This window comes from Pseudoliparis swirei, chromosome 23 (assembly GCF_029220125.1).
Source record: "Pseudoliparis swirei isolate HS2019 ecotype Mariana Trench chromosome 23, NWPU_hadal_v1, whole genome shotgun sequence".
NCBI lineage: Eukaryota > Metazoa > Chordata > Actinopteri > Perciformes > Liparidae > Pseudoliparis > Pseudoliparis swirei.
In genome coordinates, this window is record NC_079410.1 from 6613672 (window position 1) to 6635743 (window position 22072).

Genomic DNA, 22072 nt, shown 5'->3' on the forward strand with positions numbered 1-22072 from the left:
TAAATTAAGCATGTGGACAAAATAAGAGAAATAGATTATTTTGGAGACGTTGTTAAAAAAATGTCTTTCCCTCTGTGCTCAAAGAAGACATCGGATACTTTTTATAACCGACTCGAGCCGTGCTCGGAGTTTCATTTCACTTATCGTTCCTCGTCTGCGACTCACCGGCATAGCTTGACTGGGATCCTCTCCCGCCATGAACTGAACCTTCACGGCGATGTTCCTCACGGAGCCCTGACGGCTGCTGAAGTTCAGACTTTGTGGGTAAACATAGAGCAAGTTCCTGAAAGGCAAAAAGGATGCAAGGCAGAGGATGAGAGAGAGAGAGAGAGAGAGAGAAAAGATGACAAGGACAGAATTTAGTCATTAAGAGTCAAAGTTTGTTGGATAATTCAGAATCATAACATAGTAGTGCTCTACCTCTAACCTCACTGTAGTGGAAGGGAGACGCTTTCTCACTTTCAGATTGTAAAGCACCTCACAGCGAACAAACAGCCTGTAATACTATTATTGCAAAAAAAAATATTTAAAAAGAGGTAAAGAAAGTCATATTTGCACGTGGGAAAAGTGTGACACAGTATTTGGATTGGCGAATGTCACCTCACCTCCCGTCCAAGATAAACACTCGAGGTAACGGCTTCGTTTATCTGCTCGTCAAGAGGCCATAACGGACCACAAGATCACATCTCTTTGAAATAACATTAAATAACAATACACAGATGATACCGCCCATACATTATATTGCTGTATTCAACACAAGAGTGTTGTACTGTATGTATTGTTGTGTAGGTGCGTTTGTGTCCTAAAAGACTAAATCAGTCCCTGAAGGGTTAAACTTCAACGCAAGGTCACTGAGACCGAGTTCACGGACAACACCTGTGATTGGACCACAGCTGAGCTAATGTTTTACTCTGGTATTGCATGTACGCATCCCATATAAGGAGCGCAGACCTCCTAGTTCAACATCTGCGAGAGACAAATACGGAACTTTTTTTCTCCGCTCTCATTTTTTGTTGCAGATTTGACATCAAACTGGTGCGATGAAGACGATGTGGGGCCTGTGCTTGCTTTGTTTGGCCGGGAGTTTGAGAGCGGCCCGTGCCGCTCCCGTCAGGAAGAGCGGCAGGATGGAAGACGTCAACGTGCTCATGTTTGGTGCCATACAGCTGAGCGAATCCCTTAACTATGTTTATGAAACCACGGAGGCCAAGATCGCCCTAATCAGCCAGACTGTGAGGCGCCACGAGGGGACCCTCCACAAGCTGGGGAGGGAGACTGAGCAGGCTGCGGAGGTGGAGAAGCAGATTGAAGAAGTGATGCACTTGCTACAGGTAAGAAAAACACTGAAGTATGTAAACAACGGATTCCCCACGTGGCGCTCAATGGCTGTGTTATTACGGGAGAGATATCCACTGAGAGCTACAATCAAACTAACAGATCTAAGACGGCAGGAGAGAGCGATAGAGGCAGTATGCCAAGTATGCACGATCTGATTAAATCTCTGCTTCTCAGCTCTCAAGAGAAAAAACTGCTGACGAGACATAACAAGGCAGCTCTTTTGCTCATTTAAAAAAAGTGTTAAACAACCCGACGATACGCCGGTAACGATTCTCGCTTTGGGGTCTCACTCTTTCTTCTTTTGTCCGACCTATAATCATCATTTGATTGGTTAATGATTTTCCCCTGATGGTATATGGATGCGTGCTCCTCTTTCGTCTCAGATAAGAGAGTGAGGGTGTCACACTGTGGGGGCCGGCAGCTGCCAGCTGCAGTGGGGTCGGTTGTTTGGTGGAAAGAGGATAATATGGACAGATGCTCTTTTCACAGGCCCAGATGGCCAAGCAACAGGCTCAGACCAAGACGGCTGAAGACCGGCTGGGCCGCGTGGAGCAGGAGGAGGCGGAGCTGAAATCCAAAGTGAAGGAGTTGGAGCTGCATCTCAACACCAGCGTGAGCATCAAGGAGCTGCAGGTGACAGAACGCTTCACAGGCGCTGCACAGTTGAAACAGCCTCACTCTCACGCCAGCCCGTCAATATTGGCTTTGGGTTCAAGCTAAAGCACACAGCGCCGTCACATATTTGAACACCAGTCAGTGATTTGTTGAGAAGCGGTTACTTTATATTTATATTTTTAGGGGCGAGCGGAGGAGCAATCCAACATCTTGAAAGATTTACAGTATTTCACCGACTTCCAAAAGGAGAATATCGAGACCCAGAATGAGAAGCTCTCCGAACTAGAGAAGATGGTAAGAGACGTATCGAGAAAACAAATATCGTGTACGGTTTTCAACTTTTTATGTCATTCAATTTTGTTTTATTTCTCTCCTCCAGAGTGACGCGATGACATAAACCTCTGAGGTCTCAGAGTCTACGCAGCTCCGAATGAGTCAAGTCCACCTGGACTTCAACTAACGTCGCTGCACTCCCTTCCAACCCTGCGATGAATGCTAAAGAGCTGCCACACGGTTATCTTAGTAGACTTTTGATGATGTCCTTGTTGTTGTGGTTTTCGTCTATTTTATGTGTATTTTAATGTCTTGTGGTCGTCTTGACTTTGCTGCACTAAGTAAACTTTGTTTTTCAAGAGAGGAATTTAAATAAAGCTATTAAATTATTAAATGTTGTAAAGATGTGCAATATTTAAATACATTAAAAAAAAAAAAAGGCTTGTTTTTTGTATATATAAATTTCATTATTTGCTTAAATCTACGGACTAAAGGGAGGGCAGAACAAGAAATCAAATCAATGTGCAATCAAGAAATATATATATACTGTATATATATATATATATACAGTATATATATATATATATAAATATGTATAATATGTCTATATATACTGTATATATATATATACAGTATATATATATATATATATGTATAATATGTCTATATATACTGTATATATATATATATATACATTTTTTAATTGGGCTATACAAATAAACTGAATTGAATATATAGTATATATATATATGTATATACTGTATATATATACAATATATATATATATACAGTATATATAGATATATATATATACATACATACACACAGTATATATACACACAGTATATATACACAGTATATATAGACATATTTGTTCTATGAGTCAATGTACACAGTGTGTCTATATATGCGTGCATGCATGCTTGTGTGTGTGATCTGGGGTCACTCACCTGTAGGTGGTGTGCGGCGTGTAGACGTAGCGAGCAGGGAACTCCAGCACGTTTTTGGTTGGGCGAACACGCAGGTCGGGGTACGGCTTCACGTGAAGCAGCTCTGGTGACAAACAGTAATGAGGCGAGTCCGGAGCTGGAGAGATGTCAATCTTTAACTGGGCTGAGGGACAAAAAAAATAAATCACAAACCATCCATTAAAATGTCGACATGAACACGGAGAGTTCCCCATACGTAGAACACAATGTGTTTACCTGTGACCGGCCTCAGGCGTCGCAGAACAGAGGACGGTCTGCGCATATCCGCCAGGTACTTATAGAGGTCCTCATCACTCAGTCTGTCCCCCTCCTTCAGACACAAATTACAAAAACTGGTACTTTTAAAATGCAGAGCGCTGTACGAAAAATGTTTACGTTTTTAATAAATCGTCACGCGAATTTTACAAGAACCTGAGAAATGTGGAAGGAAAATGAACGTGTATCGGGCTCGATTCCATCAACGGATTTGAAGGCGGATAAACTCCGTTACAATTGAGTCTGGTCCGAAGTCTGCGATGAAAGCTTCACGTGGCTGTAATCCACCAGTGAAGAGTGGAAGTAGGGCAAGTGGCCTCAGCCAACTGACCCGTGTATCCGATGTGAGGTCCTGGGAGGTCTTGGGACAGGGATGTCGTATGTGTACAGATTGTAACGCCCACTGAGGCAAATTCGTAATTTGTGATATTGAGCGATATAAAATAAACTGAAAGTATGAGACACCTTCAAGGATTTGTTTCAGTTAACCCTCCTGTTGCCTTAGGGTCAATTTGACCCCATTCAATGTTTAACCCTCCTGTTACCTTTATATTTACTGACATATTTTACCCCAGCAATTAAAACCTCCAGAAAATTATTAGAATTAATATTGTTTTCCAAGTTTAAGTGTGAGGTACTTTATGTTTGTTTGTTGACTACCTAAATAGCCCTTTAAATATATAAAAAAGTTGATATTTCTTATATGTTTGACACAGTGAAAAACAGCCTGGGGTCAAATTGACCCCAAAGAACACCGACATTAAACATTGAATGGGGTCAAATTGACCCTAAGGTAACAGGAGGGTTAAGTACGTATTACTTGTTATTTTACGTCATCTAGCTGGCAGCAGAATGTATTCAGCGAAAGCTTTTTCAGAATCCACTAACAGCAACAACTCTAATTTCACAAAGGCAAACCTCAAGTTTTCAGCGCAATAGAGAACGTTGTCTTGAATTCTGCTGTTTGAATAGAGCTTTTCTTTTTCGTCGGCTACTTCAAAAATATGTGAATGGAAACACGACTTGTGTGATCTATATATTGAGTCAACTATCAGTTTGGTGCCTTTAAAGTGACAATACTCAGCATTCGGAGAGAAATGATTTGCCCAAACATTACATCACACATCTCATTCAGGATAAGTGCAACAACATGAACCATCGCGTGAGTCATAAGTCTGACCTGTTTAAAGAAGTTGGTGACGGTCAACGTTGCTGGACGGAAAGTGGCGAAGTTACACATCTCATCCCCCACACTCATCCGCTCAAAGCCCTTCTTCTTCCTCTCATTCCAAGTTCCGTGACCTTTTCGCTCTGGCGGGAAGATAATTCACAATCATATATTAGCATAAGACACGTGCTTCACTGTTACTTTCTCTTTGCTCTCTGTACATGCATGTGTGACCCTGTGTACGCGTGAAACGGTGTTCGGAGTCAGCAGTACCAGAGTCAGAGTCGGGGTCCGACCGGTCCAGACCTCCCACACTGCTGACGATGTTGAGAAGGTGAATGGCGGTCCAGGCAAAAGGCATGCGGAAGTGGCCGAGACGACTGCACGACTGCTCCGCCTGCAGACGCAGCTTCTCCAGCTTCTCCTTGTGCTGAGGCGGGACGAAGAAGAAGACATTTAAATATGTAAAGAAAGGCTTAAAATACCCGCAGCGGCCAACAGAGTTCACCCGGACATCAGACGCTGGTAAATATTGCAGCTGCCCAGACAGGATTGAGTAATAAAAAAAGGACGCATGTGCGTGCAGGTCGCCGGCCCCCGAGCATTGAAACAGTCGAACACAGCGTTGGCCTCATTACCTTGGAGGAATCGGACTCTTTCATGACCATGTAGGGTTCACAGCATTCTCCAATGTCTCCTTGTTGAAGGACTTTCTCAAGCTGAAATACATGGAAACTAGTGTCAATACATTACATCACATCTTTTATTACATACTAATCATTGGATTTTTTTTTTTAATGCGTTAAGACTTATTTATTTGCACAATACATGAAAAACTATACAAATGTAACATTATTAAAAGACAGACATGAGTGCAGGTGAGAAAGGAAACCCAAAGGGCTTCTACAAGGTTCTCACCGAAAGTAATAAACAATAATAAAGGTAAACGGGGTAAATCACACATAAGACACGATAAACATCGACATATATCTCGATAACAATACATGTTACACTACCTTGTGTATATATTTTTGTTTCCTCTCTATATTTAGTATTGTTATTGTGTTTTATTTTTTTATTAATGCTCTAATGTGCACTCGCTGCTGTGATCCTGAAATTTCCTCACTGTGGGATATAAATACACTAAAGGAAAATCTAATCTAATGTCATCAACAAATACAAAAACACTATGTAGAGCTTAAAATGGCAAGTGAACATCTTTATGAGCTAACATAACTTTATTCCATTGACATTGTCAATGAGTAAAAGTGTGTTCTCACAGTACCTTAATCACCAAGAAGATGTCAGCAGACGGGTACGTGATGGAGAAAATGGCCGAACGGGCCAATGTGGAGATGGCCATGTGGGGTGTGTGGGGTTTGAGAAGTCCTTTCATCTGATCCGAGTTCAGGTCAAAGTAGAAATTCTCAGAGATCTGTTGGAGGGAAGAGTGAGATCAGCGGGAAGCGGCAGAAGGAGGGGAAGGAAAGACGATCACGGAGATGCACCTCGAGGGATTTTTTATTCAGTTTTAAGTCAGTGATCTACACCGCAAGACCACTTAGACCTTTGTTGAGACGAGGGAAATTCATTTAGTTCGGCATGAGCTCAGCATTACGTAAGCGGTATTACGGAGTGGTCATCGGAAGATGCTTATTTTATTAAATTTAAAAAAGATGTGATGGAAACTAAATAAATACCTTTTTCTTTTCCTTGACGTCATACAAGGCAAGTGTTCCAAATATTGGCTCGATTTCTATTTCAAACCTGAAACCCATTAAAAAAAGGATTATTTTTTTAGAATGAATAACAGCGTTAAGCGACATGAATGTCAGTTGTTATATTCCAAATGTTACTCACTTCAGAGAGAGACACTTGACCATGATTCTCTGGCCACAGTGTTCCTTGGGCACTTCAGGGACAGCACATCGCTCTACTGCTTCATCCTGACACACACACACACACACACACACAGCATAACATTTACACAGATGTCATGACAACGTAGCGAGAGAGAGAGAGACAGCGTGTGCTCAGTTATCGAGGAAGGATGGAGCGAGTAACGGTGAACATAGAAGTGAGAAAAGCAAACCGTTGTGTCGACATTCACTTTAAGGCAACTACCTCTACCAACCAGGCGTTCCTCAAGTAGTGATCTCTGAGAGGAAGTTACAATTACTCTGTGTTGTTATGGGTTACGGGTCCACACCTCACTCATGACACATGCGGCCCGTGCCGTGCGATGGCATTACTGCTCATTTCCCCCTCGGATGACTACGCCTGATATTATACTTCATAAAATGTAATCATTTCTGCAGAGCGACAAGAAAGCTTGCATGATTTGGTCAAGCTTCATAAACTATATTGTTTAATATAAAACCAGTGATCAAGGTTACTTCATTATATTATAGTTACTTATCTGTAGTCCGTGTGTAAAGGTGCGTTCACACCAAAAGCGATGCGATTTTTTCGCGCGATCGAATCCCATGAAAAGTCACCGTACAGACGCGATATTTTTCACAATAACATATATTATATATTATAAAGTTATGAACACAATAACATATATTATATATTAGAATGTTATGAACACAATAACATAGATTATATATTATGTTATGAACACAATAACATATATTATATATTATAAAGTTATGAACACAATAACATATATTATATATTATAAAGTTATGAACACAATAACATATATTATATATTAGAATGTTATGAACACAATAACATAGATTATATATTATGAACACAATAACATATATTATATATTAGAATGTTATGAACACAATAACATATATTATATATTAGAATGTTATGAACACAATAACATATATTATATATTAGAATGTTATGAACACAATAACATAGATTATATATTATGTTATGAACACAATAACATAGATTATATATTATGTTATGAACACAATAACATATATTATATATTATAAAGTTATGAACACAATAACATATATTATATATTATAAAGTTATGAACACAATAACATATATTATATATTAGAATGTTATGAACACAATAACAGATTATATATTATGAACACAATAACATATATTATATATTAGAATGTTATGAACACAATAACATATATTATATATTAGAATGTTATGAACACAATAGCATATATTATATATTAGAATGTTATGAACACAATAACATATATTATATATTAGAATGTTATGAACACAATAACATATATTATATATTAGAATGTTATGAACACAATAACATATATTATATATTAGAATGTTATGAACACAATAACATATATTATATATTAGAATGTTATGATCACAATAACATGCGTTTAGATGTTCCGCTCTCGTAGCGCTGGAAGCGGAAGTCTTTCAGACGTTACAGTAACTTCATCGGTGAAAGTTCATGACATGTCATGAACCCAAACACGAGGGCGTTAGTGTGTGAGACGTCCACAACAAATATAAAGCAGAACTAGTGGTTAGTTATTCTGTGGTGGATGAAGGAAATGATAACGGTCTTTACGGAGACGAGACACGGAGATAAGCCCCGCCCCTCGGGGAGCGTCTCAACGCTTTGGCGTGAACACGGCAAAGGTTCGAGCGAGTAAACTCACGCGTTTCGAGCGACGCGAAAAATCTCAGCGCTTTTGGTGTGAATGCACCTTTCGTGTGTCCCTTTGGTGAAATCAGAACTACCCCTTCACAAAGCCTCCACTAGGGGCGTGTCGACCGTCATCTCCTGCAGCCGATACACGGACCTCATAAAACCCCATTTTAAATAAAACCTCAAACTGTCCCTTTTACGAGGCAGCTCCAGGACGGGGTTGCTACCAACCTCATCGGGGGGCAGGTACAGGCCCAGTAGGTCACTGTGGCGCCCCTGCAGGCGCGCCTCGGTATTGCGGCGGTCCATGTCCTCTGCGGCTGCTCGCTCCAGCACAGACGGCAGGAGAGCGTCCGGGGGGGAATTCTTCAGGTCAAAGATACTGGAGGCCCAGCTGCCCCGGGGGGTCTCGTCGAGGCTGACCGACCGCCGCTTGGCGTCATCCTGAGGCACAGAGGAGTGAGGCGGAGAATGAGATCATGCGGGGGATTTATTTGTTCCTTCCCAGAGGAAGATGTCACCTTTAAATGCTCACTCACTGCAGATGTTATCGACGAGCACAAGGAGAATATTCTCCAGATCCCATTACCTGATTACCCATTGAATATGACTCATATGGAGACTGCGTAATGGACAATGGGCAGAGTCTCTACATTTATCCATTACTCATTGTCCTTATGTTCGACTCGCTGAGCAGAGCACTCCTTGACTTCATCATAATGAGACACGTGCTTCACTTGCTGGCTATTCTCTTCATCTCTTTGTCCAGTTATTACAGGATGATGATGATGATGATGATGAAGCCTCTAAGCTTCCACTCATGGCAACACTGTTTGTACAGTAGCTTAGTCTAATGACCTGAGGCCTTGGAACATCGGCTACCTGGTCGTCGTGGCGCTCGGCGGCAGCCGCCTCATCCAGCTCAAAGGTCTGTTTGACGAGCCCTCGCTGCCTCTCCCGCTGCCGCTCAGAGTTGTGAGGGGCGTGTGCGGTGCTGAAGCGCTGATATCTACGGAAAATCAGAGGAAGAAAAAAAAAGTTGGCCCAGTAATAATGTAACCGTCAATCACGTGAACGGTGAACAGAAGAAAAAAAGTGGCACACGTTTATAAAAAAAAAAGAGACTAAGCATCCGCTGCAGGTTAACTCCGCCGGTACCACAACTGACACCACTTACTTCCTTTGAATGACGAGCCAGTCATCTGTGTAGACTGCCAACGCATCTCGCACTCGGGGATCCAGGGAACTAGAGAGAAACGCATGAATAATTGAGCAAAGCAAGCTTTTAATATTTACGTTGGTTCCGCATCGCATCGAGAGAGAAAGGCTTCGTTCCCATCTGAAGTGATGTTTGTCCTCCATTACAGTCGTAGTAATCCTCTGTGTGTGTGTGTGTGTGTGTGTGGTAGTGTAAAGACCACAGAGGGACGTGGGGTACAGCGTGAGGGTCGGGTTGGCAGTCGGACTCACTCTTCCTCCTCGGGCAGGGGGGGCTCCAGCGTCGTGCACTCTTTGTCCAGCGGGAGGAGCTCCAGGTCGTCCTGGGGGAACTCCACCAGCTGCCTGAGCGGGCCGGGCTCCACCCCCGGAGCGTGACTGCTCACATACTCCTCAAAGTCCACCGGCTCCACCACCTCCGTCAGGGGCAACTGTCAATCGACATTAATTATGCACCAACAACCATCACATGGTTCAGGATCAGAGGACTTCTTACACGGCGCAGTGAAAAGGACGCAGGACGCCATGAGGATGGACAGATACGAAATATTACACATTTATACAGGATACAAGACACAGACATTTGAATTATCAATGGAAAGTCATGAAGAAAAGTGTATGTTACCTCTCACTAAACTCACAGTGTCAACACATTTAATAAAAAGGACATATTATATAACACACATTTGGTACGACAGCTGCCTGGATCAGAATGTGATTCAACAAGCCATTTAGATTTGGCTCATGAGTGTATCTGTAGAGTATCTTCACCCACGGCTTCAAAACTACCTTCGCAAAGTTGCAACATATTACAAGTCAATCAAAGCAAGTTATAGTAGAAACTTAAACTCCTGTACATGTACACGTTCACAGTATGTTAAAAGCATACGTTTTATGTTGAATTTCAATTAGGGGTGTTGCTATATATTTATCATCAGCATTCAAATTAAAATGTTCATTTTATGTTGATAATAGACATCTTGTGTAAATTATCCAGCCCCTCCTAAATACAGCTTGTGTACAGTTATACAGACTCTCTCTCCACCTCCCTACACTCGTATTTGAATGTCGCTCCAGTTTTCAGTTCTTATGTCTTCAAATTTTAATTTGTGCTGCGGTAGACAAATCTGCCACAGACATGATGACTGCTAGCAGAAGAGAATGACAGCAAAAACAATTAGTGTTTAAATAAATTAGAGTTTAATACATTATCTGTGCAATATTAGCCTAAACCCCATGTTCACTCATCTCTCCTATGGTGAATATCTAGACTGCACTGAGTTAACCGTCTCTATTCAACACCTTGTGACTGGTTTCTGGTTCCCAGTCCAAGCAGAAACCTTACCCGGCTGTTGAACAACGGGGGCGAGCGGGAGCAGGAATATCATGTTTCAGAACCTCCTGCCCTCGCGCCTGCTGTCAACACTAATTAAAAGGTACACTCAAGTGCACTTCTCGCATCGAAACTTAAACTCACAAAAGTTACACCCATCAACTTCTGGAGCTCCGGCAGGTTAAACACAAGGTGACTCACGGGCTGGTGTGCGCCTCCTCGTTTCTTGGTCAGCTGAGGAGAGCCATAGTCTCTGGACACTTGCTTTCTGACCTCGGCAGCCACCGTCCTGAGCAAGAGAAGGATGTCAAAGGCGCGTCAGCCGGCTCACAGGGGGAAAAGGCACATGTTTACAGAGGTGAAAACTGTCTGTTGAAATCCTTTTAAAAAGGTCAAGATGCGTGGCGTTCCTCAAGATCAATAAAATATGAAGAAACTGATTTTGGTCGATCCACAAATCTCATGATCAGATCAATGTTTGCATGGCCCACTTAAATTAAAGAAAGTGGGCTTCTTTATATTACAACACTGGCGACGTCTGCATAAATATAACTAGAAGGGGCACTCGGTAGAGCGCATGCCTTCGCATATCACAAGATTGGGCATTGAATTATGAATTTTTTTAGTTGCATGCCAATTGGATAAAAATGCCAATTGGTAAAAAGAAGATTTTGACCTTTTCGTGACCTTGACCTTTGACCCGATCGATCCCAAAATCTAATCAAATGGTCCCCGGATAATAACCAATCATCCCACCAAATTTCATGCGATTTAGTTTAATACTTTTTGAGTTATGCGCGTAACACGCATACAAATAAATAAATAAACTAGAATGGGCACTCGGTAGAGCGCATACCTTCGCATATCACAAGATTGGGCATTGAATTATGAACATGTTGGCATTAGTTGCATGCCAATTGGATACAAATTGACCGCGCTATGGTAAAAGAAGATTTTGACTTTTTCATGACCTTGACCTTTGACCCGATCGATCCCAAAATCTAATCAAATGGTCCCCGGATAATAACCAATCATCCCACCAAATGTCATGCAATTGGGTTTAACACTTTTTGAGTTATGCGAGTAACACGCATACAAATAAATAAATAAATAAATACACGGCGATCAAAACATTACTTTCTGCATTTTCAATGCGAAGGTAATTAATTTTAAATATATGCCGCTCATTTAAATGTTTCATATGTGTGTAAAGTGCACGGCAGAAGTTTCCAGCCTCTGGTTCTCGTTGCGAGGCTGAAGACCAGCAGCTGTTCTGAATAGAGACTCAAGCTCTGTCCACGGCCTTCATGGGCGAACGGCAAACGGGGAGAATCAAAGAGAGACAAAGCAGGAAAAACAATCCCGTCACAGATACGGCGAGCAGCTGCTTCTCTACAACCGCAAAATGCCGGTTTCTCTCACAAACACAGCTGCGAAGGCTTCAACATTCCCCAAACCGCGGTCGTCATGATGACATCGCTCGGGTCCCTGACTCGATGCCGTTGGTACACATGGACAGTGAGGCAGCGAAGAGGCCCTGTGACCTCTCCTCCCATCCCCGGGGAATAACAAGAATGCCCCGATGATGACGACATGGCATTTCTTCTTGCACGTTTTTTAATTTTACTGATCGCTACGTCCACAAAAGATGTGGAAACTGTTTTTTTCTGCAGCCTTCAATCTAAAACAGGAAAAAGGAAAGCGATCGACTGAGAGGGCAATAACCAGAACACCCCTTCCCTCCCTTTCCTGCATCCGGCACTAAACAATGGTCCCGGGTCCCGCTGAGAAGAGGACGGACGGGACTTGGGGAATGCGGTGGGGGACTGTAAGATGACGCTAATATCTAAAAGGATGTGTTATTGGCGAGTTTATAAACAAATTGACGGGTTACCAATAGCGTAATTATACACTAATCAAAACCAACTTGTGACGAAGCCCAAAGTTTATAATAAGCACTATACTGACGTGATTTCAGCCAGGTTTGAACTGGGGTGAGACAATATTCACTTGCAGGATAATGATAACAATCTGTCATCCCGTTTGTTTTCTATTAGAAGCTGTCAGATGATCCTTGGTGCCTCTAACTGAGAGACTGGGGGATTTAGTGCACGAACGGGCACACCCCTGGAGAGAGAAATCAAGGTTTGGAGGATTCCCCCATTAATAAAAACAATATAAAGATGTAACTAGTACAGCCCTTGGCTGCAAACACACACACCAGTGTTGTTGAGGCATGCTAGTCAAAGACAGGTGACTGATGTGACATGACGGTTGGGTTTCTCCTGGAATCTGATCAATATTTATTCAGTATATACACACACTGGATTGAACTTCATGCACTGTCAGGCTTACTACATGACACATTCGCATAAAGAGGGAAAACCAGTTTACAACATGTGGAAACAGGTTGCTACAATAATACTGCGAGGCGTTCACACGACCCGCGGACACGATCTCACAATTAACGTCACTTTGCGACACATTTTCGCGGTGGTATTTTGATCTGTACTCCCCAACTGACGAATGTGGGTCATTTGGATTCGCACTCGGCTCGATTATACCCTTAAGTGGCCCAATTATTGTTGATGACAAAGCTGTTACGATGCTACGTTGACGGACATCGAACAGGCGCCTGAACTCATCCGAGTCCAGAGAGAACTGCCGATCGCGCGCGCCGATTCATTAAAAGATGCGTTCACGGCCACGCAGAAGCAATTATACTGGCCGGTTTATGGTCAGTGGCACCTTTCTAAACCTAGCTTGTCGTGGCTATGTGTGCCGTGTGTCCAGCGGGTCACTCTCGCGCACAACTGGAGGAACAATAACTTCTGTTGCGGGGTCTCACCGGTTGATTTTATGAGCAAACGCCCTCCTTTCGCTCGCTGTAGATGCCATGGCCGGTCCCCATGTGAAAGAAGCTCTTCAAAGTACAAGAGCTCTCCTCCCGAGCCTTCGGCTAAGTTCCCGGTCTTGTGCGGGGATGCAGTCTCTCTCGGACTGCTTCCTTCTCCACGCCGGGATTGGGCACGGATCCCTCCTTGTTCCTCCTAGCGGATAGGAGCTGAACCGCGGCCGGCGGCGTCAAACCCGCCATGACACATCCGGTGACACTTCAAAATAAAATACAAAAATACAAAATAGCATATATTGTTATCGCATATGTTTTCGAGCCTATTTTAGGAGAAATTTAGAAATGTAAAATGAGTGCATTCGTGTAGTTTAATGTTAGTGGTCAGTGTAATATGTTACTTTACTTCCTGTCTTACTACTCGTCCCCTCTATTTGAACAGCTTGCACTAGTTGGCTGTCCATGAGGTAAACTCACACGACCGGTTCACAGCGACGTGTTAATGGTGCATAGCCACACAAGTTTAGGGTTTCACTTCTGTGTAAAATGTAGGAAGAATGACAAAGAAGTTTCGAGCCCCGACTACGTTACTCTCTCATTGTCCTGCTTTAGAGGTTATTTATATTATTTGGCAGCAAGACTTTGACACTCCTAAAACCAACTGTCATGAAATGTCCTATTTGTGTATTTCAATATTTTATATTTTACATTTCTTTCTCACACGGACGGTCATGAATGTAATTTCACGTGAAAACGAACGCACAATAGCATCATCTAGGGCTCTGCTTGTGCTCCATGGTAGCTCTACGCAGAGCTCACCAGCAGGTGGGGCTATTTACCATGATTAGAGAAGAAAGAAAGCTTTGCCTCACTGATTGTTTAAGATTCAGTCCTCAAATTTGACCTCTACACGGATATGAGAATTAGCAACAGCTTTGTTTACTGGCCTACTGCCTAACGTTAGCTGGGATTGCGAAGTGTAATTAGTGAGACAAATGATATTTGGTTTCTTACAGTTCGAAAACCAGTTGCCATTAAAAAAGGATTCTGGATTATTTAATGCAGGTAGAATACATTTTAGAAACTGAATCTTAGACGGGCCTTTTCTCTGTCTGCTTGTGCAAATGAAGAATGATATCATCGGTGAGTCTTCCCACTAATGGAGGACTTGTCAGTCTATTGCAATGACATGTCTACATCTACACTTCTCTCCTCCCTGCGTGCAAACACTCTATACCCCCATTCCTACCATGAGGAATTCATATAGCAATATTCGCTGCTGCAGCAGCCCTCCCCCCACGGCTCACTCCCCACACTCGTCCTATTCAGCACCCTGGAGAGCTGCTGCAGGTACTCGGGCCGTCCTCTATGAGATGGCTGATGAATGGCATGAATTGTACAGGAGGGATGTTAAAAATGGAAAGATGGGAGACGGAGGTAAAATGATCCTTGCGTGACAAGAGACTTGGCTGAGCCGAGCAAGGACAGACATCTTGGGGTTATATGTTTACGCATAGAGCAGCAGTGAGAGTTGAGTCTGGTCCACAGCTAATGAAAATAAATGATCCGTCTTTCAGACCCGTTTCCATCACAATGACAAAACTCATCTTTTTTTCCACTCTGTTTCTCCAAGGTTCAGCAAATTCTAATCTACTGTGCAATGGTGCAGTCCATGATTGTTTATGAAAGACATCAAATATAGATTTTCTCCAGGCATTCATCTCAAATATGTCCAACTAAACTGCCGTGATGACGTACAATTCTAAAGATTCCCCGTGAATATTTCAGTGGGAATTCATTGAGCAGATATAATCTGTGTTTGTGTGACATTGCAGTGTCCTTGAATGGTTGGTAAACCCGCCTCCGAGAAGTGGGCTGAACCCGTGCTCGCTTTATCCTTCTGTCTGCACCTTCCCTGCCTGCTTCCTTGCCTCTCTGTTCATCGAAGGCTTTCAATCCCTAGATCGGCACTATTGTTTGAGCGCCCAGCCCCCACAGCAGCGAGAGCCCCCCCTACCCCCCCCCCCCCCCCCACACACACACACACACCACCACCACCACCATCACTGCTGTGTTACCAAAGAACAAAAGGGAGAGTGTCAGACACCACCCACTAGATCTCTTTCACACAAGAGCCCCCACCTCAGTTCCAGATGGGGTTGCCTTTTTTCAGGGTTTCTCTCAACCCCAAGAGTCCTCTGAAATGGAAGCCCCCCCTTCCCCCTCCCCCCTCCCCCTGGAGCCCACTACTCAGCTGCTCGTCATCCACCTGCTCGGCCGCCACACGCCCGTGGCCAGGGCACTTCCCCCTCCTATCCCACCCCACCAGGGAGTCCTATTAAAATCATTAACCACTTTCTGACTGGGGTTTGCTTCCAGGACATTACTCTGCCTGCAGTAAAAACTTGCACAACGTTTATTCATTTTTTTTTTAAAGAAGAGGAGAGACACACAACCTATCTTTGGGATAAAAGGGAAAAAACAGAAGCAAACAATGGCATCACTTTTTTTTTTTAAACAGATAGATAGTGATGGTTTGTCTAGCTGTTGTCCTGGCTCTTCCTATTTCAGCTGCTCTTCAAGCAGGATGGAGGAATTACACAGAACTGATTATTGCAATCAATAATGCTGAATCTAATCTATGTCCTGTGGTGGTGGTGTGCGGGCAGATGCTCATTTGTTTGTTTCTCTCAAAGCATCAACACGTAGCATCTTCTGGAGAATTTCTGCTTCGACCTCCAACCCCTGTCTTGACCTTTCCCCTCCGGGGACAGAGAGTGAGGCATAGCAACAGGATACATCTGCTCCGAGACAGACAGCTGCTTCGGCTCCTCGTGGTGATCCTACAGTCAGGGTTTTGGGGCCAAGGGGGTGGGGCTAAAGATAATCATTGCTGAATCACTTAAAATCTGCATTTTTTTTTTTACAAAGCACAAAAAACGTATTCACCTTTTGGTAGTAACCCCCTCTCTGGACTCAACACTATATATTGAGCTATTCAGCTGTTGCAGTTATTTGCTTATTAACTGATCAACTGTGAAGAACTGAAAGTATATTACACAGCAACACAAACGGCTTAGCCACCACTATGCACTGCCACACTTTCTCTTCTGCCTACATTACACGCATGGTTGCATACGCTGTCACTCACTAACCAAGATTTATGGAAATATTCCCTTCCAGCTCCTCTCAGTGCAGTGCGCAGGGCACATTGCTATTAATGTCCTCCATGTTGGCGTATATGCAGATATATATGCATATTGTATGTTTGTGAGCACTTGCTTTAGACTTCTTTTTACAGGTTCTGTGCTGCAGGAAACGACTAAACCCCCCCCCCCCCCCCCATTTCCACCACCATCCTCCAGTCCCTAAGGGTTCAAGCACCCAAATCAATTGAAGGAAAGAGGAGTGCACTGTGGCCCTCCCCCTACATCTGTCAGGGAGGGAAAGCAGGAGGGGCCGCACTCACGGTCCGTACAGGGGAACAATATCACTCCATCTGTCACAAACCGTTTCATCTCTGATGGGATAAAATATAGCTCACAAATACATCTACCTCTATATCATCTCTGTGTATTAGCTTACTGGTGCCCGAGCCTCGAGCAATTCCCAGAAGCATACGCAGCGTCTTTTTGTCTCATATTACTTTCCTCCCACCAGCCAGCACTCTGCAACCACCTTGCAAATTATGCTTTTAAGCCAAACAGCATGTAAAAAAGAAACAATTCCACTTTACACAGTCAACCAGTGAATGAAAATGAAGATTGCATGTAAAAAAAAAAAGTTCCGGGGATAAATGTGCAGAGCAGCGAAGCTGAACGCGTAATGAAAGAGACGGCCCCGTATTGTATTTGGAGGAATTACTGAGGAGAAGAAAGAAGAAGAAAAAAGAAAGTAAGATGCAATCTGCTAATAACCAGAGAGCTCTTTCATATTTAAATGGTGCTGCTGCTGTGTTTGGAGGATGGGTGTGGCCCGCTGATTCTTCTTGCCTTCTGAGCTGTCGCGGCTTTGTGACGTCCGCGATCCCATCCGCTCTATCGCACTACGCTATCAGACGGGCCGCCGCTCAGTGCAGAGGACGAAATCAAGAACCCTCGACAATATCAAAGTCGACATCCCTCCGCACTGATCTCCGACACCACGAGGTACTGTAGCCCGGTGATCCGGCGAGCTGGAAGAAGAGCACAAAATGTCCTGGCTGTCTACTGGAGGGAGGAACCAACAAAAAAAAACTAAAAACCCATATCCCCAAGAGCCATCATGCATCTCTCTCAGCAGCAGGTAGAGCTGCAATCTCAGTCATTCATATTTAATTCCACAAGAGTTTCCGGGCCAGACTAATGTGCTATTGATTTCAAGTCTCCTGTTACCAAAAAAAAAAACCAGGGGAGGGCCATGATGGGGAGAGAGCTGGACTACAGGGAGCGAGAGCATGAGATTGAAAGAGGAGAAGAGGATGAAGCTGGAGGGGGGTGGAGTGAGGGGGAGGGGGGATAGAGTGCCACGGCTAAACCAGTGAGTTTCTCTCATATGTAATATTCTCATATTACATTTGGAAAGCCGGCATCATCTATCTTATAATAAACTCTTTCTCCGTCAATTCAAAACAAAAGTGACATGGAAGCACGAGCCGCACGCTTCGGGGTGAGGCGGGTTTCCACGTTGTGTGTTATTTATCGTCGGGGCATTTAAACAGCTCGCGGAGCCGAACACCACTCAGCCTAACAGGAGCTGGCGTCCTCGTGTCTCTTCTCTCCGTCGTCTCCCACTTGTGTGTTTTGTTCGGCAGGAAAAGACGAGAGAAAAAACACACAAAGAGAATGTCTAAGAGCTTTGTATATTTAAAGTTGCTCCCTAGATATCAACTCAGACGGGGCAAAATTAAAGATTAATAACCATGGCGTTATATTTAAAAAGTGCTTTTTTTCTCTCCATTAAACGTGGTCTCCTGTGAAGGTTAGCCCTGGTTCACCCAACCTCAAGGTACACGCACACACACACACAGGTAATGTTATGATTGGCGCGTATTAATATATACCGGCGCCTCGATATTTGTTTACGAACACGGTGCACTGAATTCACACAAACAAAAGACTGATAACGGTTCACCGAGGATTAAACAAGCACATGGAAAGCAGAATATAATCCATAAATAAAAAGATGACAAGAGCGTCTACTTCAGAGATTTCCTCCCACCAGCCTGTCTACTCTAATAATAGCCCAGAGACAACACATCCAGACACACAGAGAAAAAGAAAGATAGAAGAGAGAGAGAGAGAGAGAGAGAAAGAAAGTCCAAGAGTGAACCCAAGAGGGAGACCACGAGAAAATTTCCAAATAACACATAAAGGGTTGAATTAGGCCGGATGCCATAATCAACAAATGTCCTTTTAAAAAAGAGGCTCATTTAATTTTGGATCCGTTCCTGAAAGCAATAACTGCTCCATGCTGCTGCCACAAAACCCTGAATGGCCAAGAGCACAAGCCTAGTGGAGAGAGCGCTGAATTAACCAGACCGGAGGCTGAATCATCCTCCCCATCCCCCAGACACACTGTCATAGTGTTACTCTCTCCCCCTCTCTCTCACACACACACACACACACACCACACAAGGCCACTACCTCCCCGCAGGGCAATGGCAACAGGCATTCATTTTGACGTAATACTACACAAGAATAATAGAGACGAGAAACTGAAGAGGCTCGGCGAGGGAATTCAGACCTAAAGGGCTTCTTTTTTTTTGTGATTTACAAAGTTAAGTATTTACTATCTAGAGTTTAAACACATGATGAATTTGTAATGTACATGCTGTACTTTCTGGCATATTCTTGCAGTTCTGGTATCGCTGATGGGATAAAAACACAATTTAAAAAGCTACATAACATATATATATATATATATATATATATATATATGCAAGTCTCTGCACCTTTTACTGTATTTGCTGCTTTGTGTATATTCCGTATAGGTGCTGATTAACTTCAAAATCAGCAAATAAATTTAGCAAATGCTTGTAGTTAAACCCTCTGGCACCGAGGAGCATTCCAGGATATGCGAAGAGAAAAGGAGCGCTGCAACAAGACGCCTAATGACCACTAGGGGAGAAACCCTGAACAATAAGAAAATAATCAGTAGAATAACAAAAAGGCTTTTTTAAAGCAAAACCAATGCTTGATCCTTTGATTCAGTCATGTACAATGGGCGCTTTAAATGCCCTCTTACCCACAGGGAGGATTCAGCTGCCGTGCAAATAACCGGGGCTCTAATGAGGGGTCACAATTAAGCCTATTTATTCACATTAAGTGTGAACCGTAAGTGGGGCTGCAGTCAGTCGATGGACCTGGGCGCTTTTGTGTTACGAGAGCCGCTTTTATTCCGCAAACAAAGACGGAAAAAACACAAGCACCTAATGACCAAATCTCTTCTCAGAGACGTTCATACACACCGGCAGAGACACACACAGACACACACACATGCATACTCGTCCTCGCTCTCTCAAAAAGTGACTCAAAGGCTCCAACGCATCCAGGCTGAGTTGAGTCACTGCTTGACAGAACGGTGGGGGCGGGGTTAAGACAGACTGACAGTGGGGCTCCATCTCTATCCTCTTATTAACGCTGAACGAGTGCTTTCCTCATGCATTATTCATCTCCGCTAATATCATCCAAGCTCTGAGCCGAGCCTGCTACTTATGTAAGGCAATTATGTAAAATATCAGACAGGGCCCATGTTCAGAATCTGACTGGAAGAGAGCTGCAGGACAATGACGGGAGAGAGAGAGAGAGAGAGAGAATGACTGGAGGCGGGAGAAACAATAAGAGGCATATACAGTGGGAGGAAACGAGTTACTTGCATGTCCTGTGCTGTATGTCTTCATCTGAGGCACGGACGACGTCCACAGATCCTTCAAAGGCAAGCGGTCAGCGGCATTGACGCAAACAGTTCCCGCCCTCGCACCATCACTCCTTAAAAGCCAGAGACATCTGAGGACTCTTCAAGGTCAGGAGAGCAGAGCAGAGGAGGGGATTGTTGTCGCAGGAGGACTCACTTCAGCACCACTTGCCATGGACAGAAGAAAAAAAGCAGGAGAACATTAGTTCCATAAAACCATCTCACTTCCTCACATGAGCAGAAAGCCTCGACTCATGGCACAAATAAACAAACAAACACTGATTTGCTGCCCCCCCCCCCCCTCCTCAGGTCAAGGCCCAATGGGGGTCTGCACAGAAATAGGTCATTTGTCACACATGATGTCCCGGGGCAGAGGATGCATTATAGATGAGCCCAAACAGCATGTCTCAGTGAGCACTCACCGCACAGGAGGGAGCAGCAGGAGGAGGTGGGCCGAGAGGGCCGAGAACTCCTCGGGAAGAGGGGATTCATATCGACGTCATGAAGTAAGACACAAATCCCCGCTGGCCACATTTCTGTTCGTACAGCAAAGAGAGGAGGCCATTCGAGCCGGCCTCGTCATATCTACAACTGTACCTTCCTCAACTTTTCACTGAATAGACTAGATTTAATTCAGGGGGGGGGGGGGTCTAATTTGTTATTCTCATGTCTGCACCTGACCCCATCGCCATAGCTAGCCATCTGCCTTGCATACGAGAGGTCCAGAAATCACCCGCTCATTAGTCGTATTATGCATGTGCTGCTTTTGTTTGTAAGACACAATTCACACCCAATTATTGCACGTGTAGTCTTCCCCCCCCCCCCCCCCCCCCATCGCTCCAGTTCTGTGATCACCAGCGGAGAATGTGGACTGGGGAAGGCCGCCCAACTCCACTCAGAATCGCTTTTATTTGCAAAGACAAAGGAGCCCGAGGAGTGAAGTTGTTCTCTACGGTTCCAAACAGACCTAAATGGAGAATACGAGAGAAAGGAAGGTGCCGCGCTGACGGAGAAGTGAGTGCAAAGTGTAGAGAGTGAGAGAGAGAGAGAGAAGTCTGCTGTCTTCTGCTGCACCCATCTGTTTTGAAAGTGCAGGTGGAGCCCTATTCACTCCACTCTGCGTGTGTGTGTGTGAGTGAGTGTGTGTGTGTGTGAGAGTGTGAGTGTGTCTGTGTGTGAAGAGGGGGGCAGAAAGAAAGCAAGGGCAGCGAGAAAAGGGGAGTGGAGAGATGGAAGGGCAGGGATGGAGAAGGGAGGGAGGGAGGGATAGAGGGGAGGGGGGGGGGACTCTTGGTGATCTCTCCTGAAGGGGATAATGGGAGAGGAGCGCATTGCAATGGCTGCCATGTAGTACCCTCCCTGCACAATTAGCCAATCAGCAGCGCGCTCTGCCAGCCAGGAGGACGCATAAAAGAAGAACATTGCAGCAGAGGCACAGAAGGAGACTGCGAGAGGAGCAGGGAATTACACATAAAAACAGCAGAACCAGAACACCCTCCCCTGGACACACCCTGCTGAGGATCACTGCT

General features: G+C 44.0%; 2 protein-coding genes across 7 annotated transcripts in view; one reads left to right on the top strand and one right to left on the bottom strand.

Moving 5' to 3' along the window:
* The window catches only part of LOC130188196 (dedicator of cytokinesis protein 7-like), a 31193-nt gene extending 17306 nt beyond the window's left edge, over positions 1-13887 (bottom strand). For 2 of the 5 annotated variants that reach the window (XM_056406402.1, XM_056406401.1), the window contains exons 1-15: positions 13647-13843; positions 11000-11087; positions 9718-9896; positions 9425-9493; positions 9130-9256; positions 8479-8691; positions 6499-6584; positions 6339-6405; positions 5924-6073; positions 5277-5357; positions 4912-5068; positions 4651-4781; positions 3432-3525; positions 3177-3339; positions 166-283 (exon numbers count right to left, since the gene is read on the bottom strand). In XM_056406402.1, the coding sequence (XP_056262377.1) occupies positions 166-283; positions 3177-3339; positions 3432-3525; positions 4651-4781; positions 4912-5068; positions 5277-5357; positions 5924-6073; positions 6339-6405; positions 6499-6584; positions 8479-8691; positions 9130-9256; positions 9425-9493; positions 9718-9896; positions 11000-11087; positions 13647-13696 (1773 nt within the window). In that variant the 5' untranslated portion in view covers positions 13697-13843. The other 3 variants (XM_056406400.1, XM_056406404.1, XM_056406403.1) reach the window with 3 other exon arrangements.
* Positions 940-2670, top strand: angptl8 (angiopoietin like 8). Of its 2 annotated transcripts, none has more exons than XM_056406406.1 (4): positions 940-1331; positions 1813-1971; positions 2137-2247; positions 2333-2670. In XM_056406406.1, exons 1-4 carry the CDS (start codon positions 1041-1043, stop codon positions 2348-2350), a joined length of 579 nt encoding a protein of 192 aa, XP_056262381.1. In that variant the 5' UTR covers positions 940-1040; the 3' UTR covers positions 2351-2670. The 2 variants fall into 2 exon arrangements, with proteins under 2 accessions (XP_056262381.1, XP_056262382.1); XM_056406407.1 differs by having other exon boundaries at positions 947-1331; positions 1828-1971.
* Positions 13888-22072: the final 8185 nt, after the last annotated feature.

Coding starts and splice junctions, on each gene's coding strand:
- angptl8 (XM_056406406.1), top strand. CDS start 1,041: ATGAAGACGATGTGGGGCCTGTGCTTGCTTTGTTTGGCCGGGAGTTTG. Junction 1,332..1,812: donor AAGTGATGCACTTGCTACAG/GTAAGAAAAACA, acceptor TAATATGGACAG/ATGCTCTTTTCACAGGCCCA. Junction 1,972..2,136: donor TGAGCATCAAGGAGCTGCAG/GTGACAGAACGC, acceptor TTATATTTTTAG/GGGCGAGCGGAGGAGCAATC.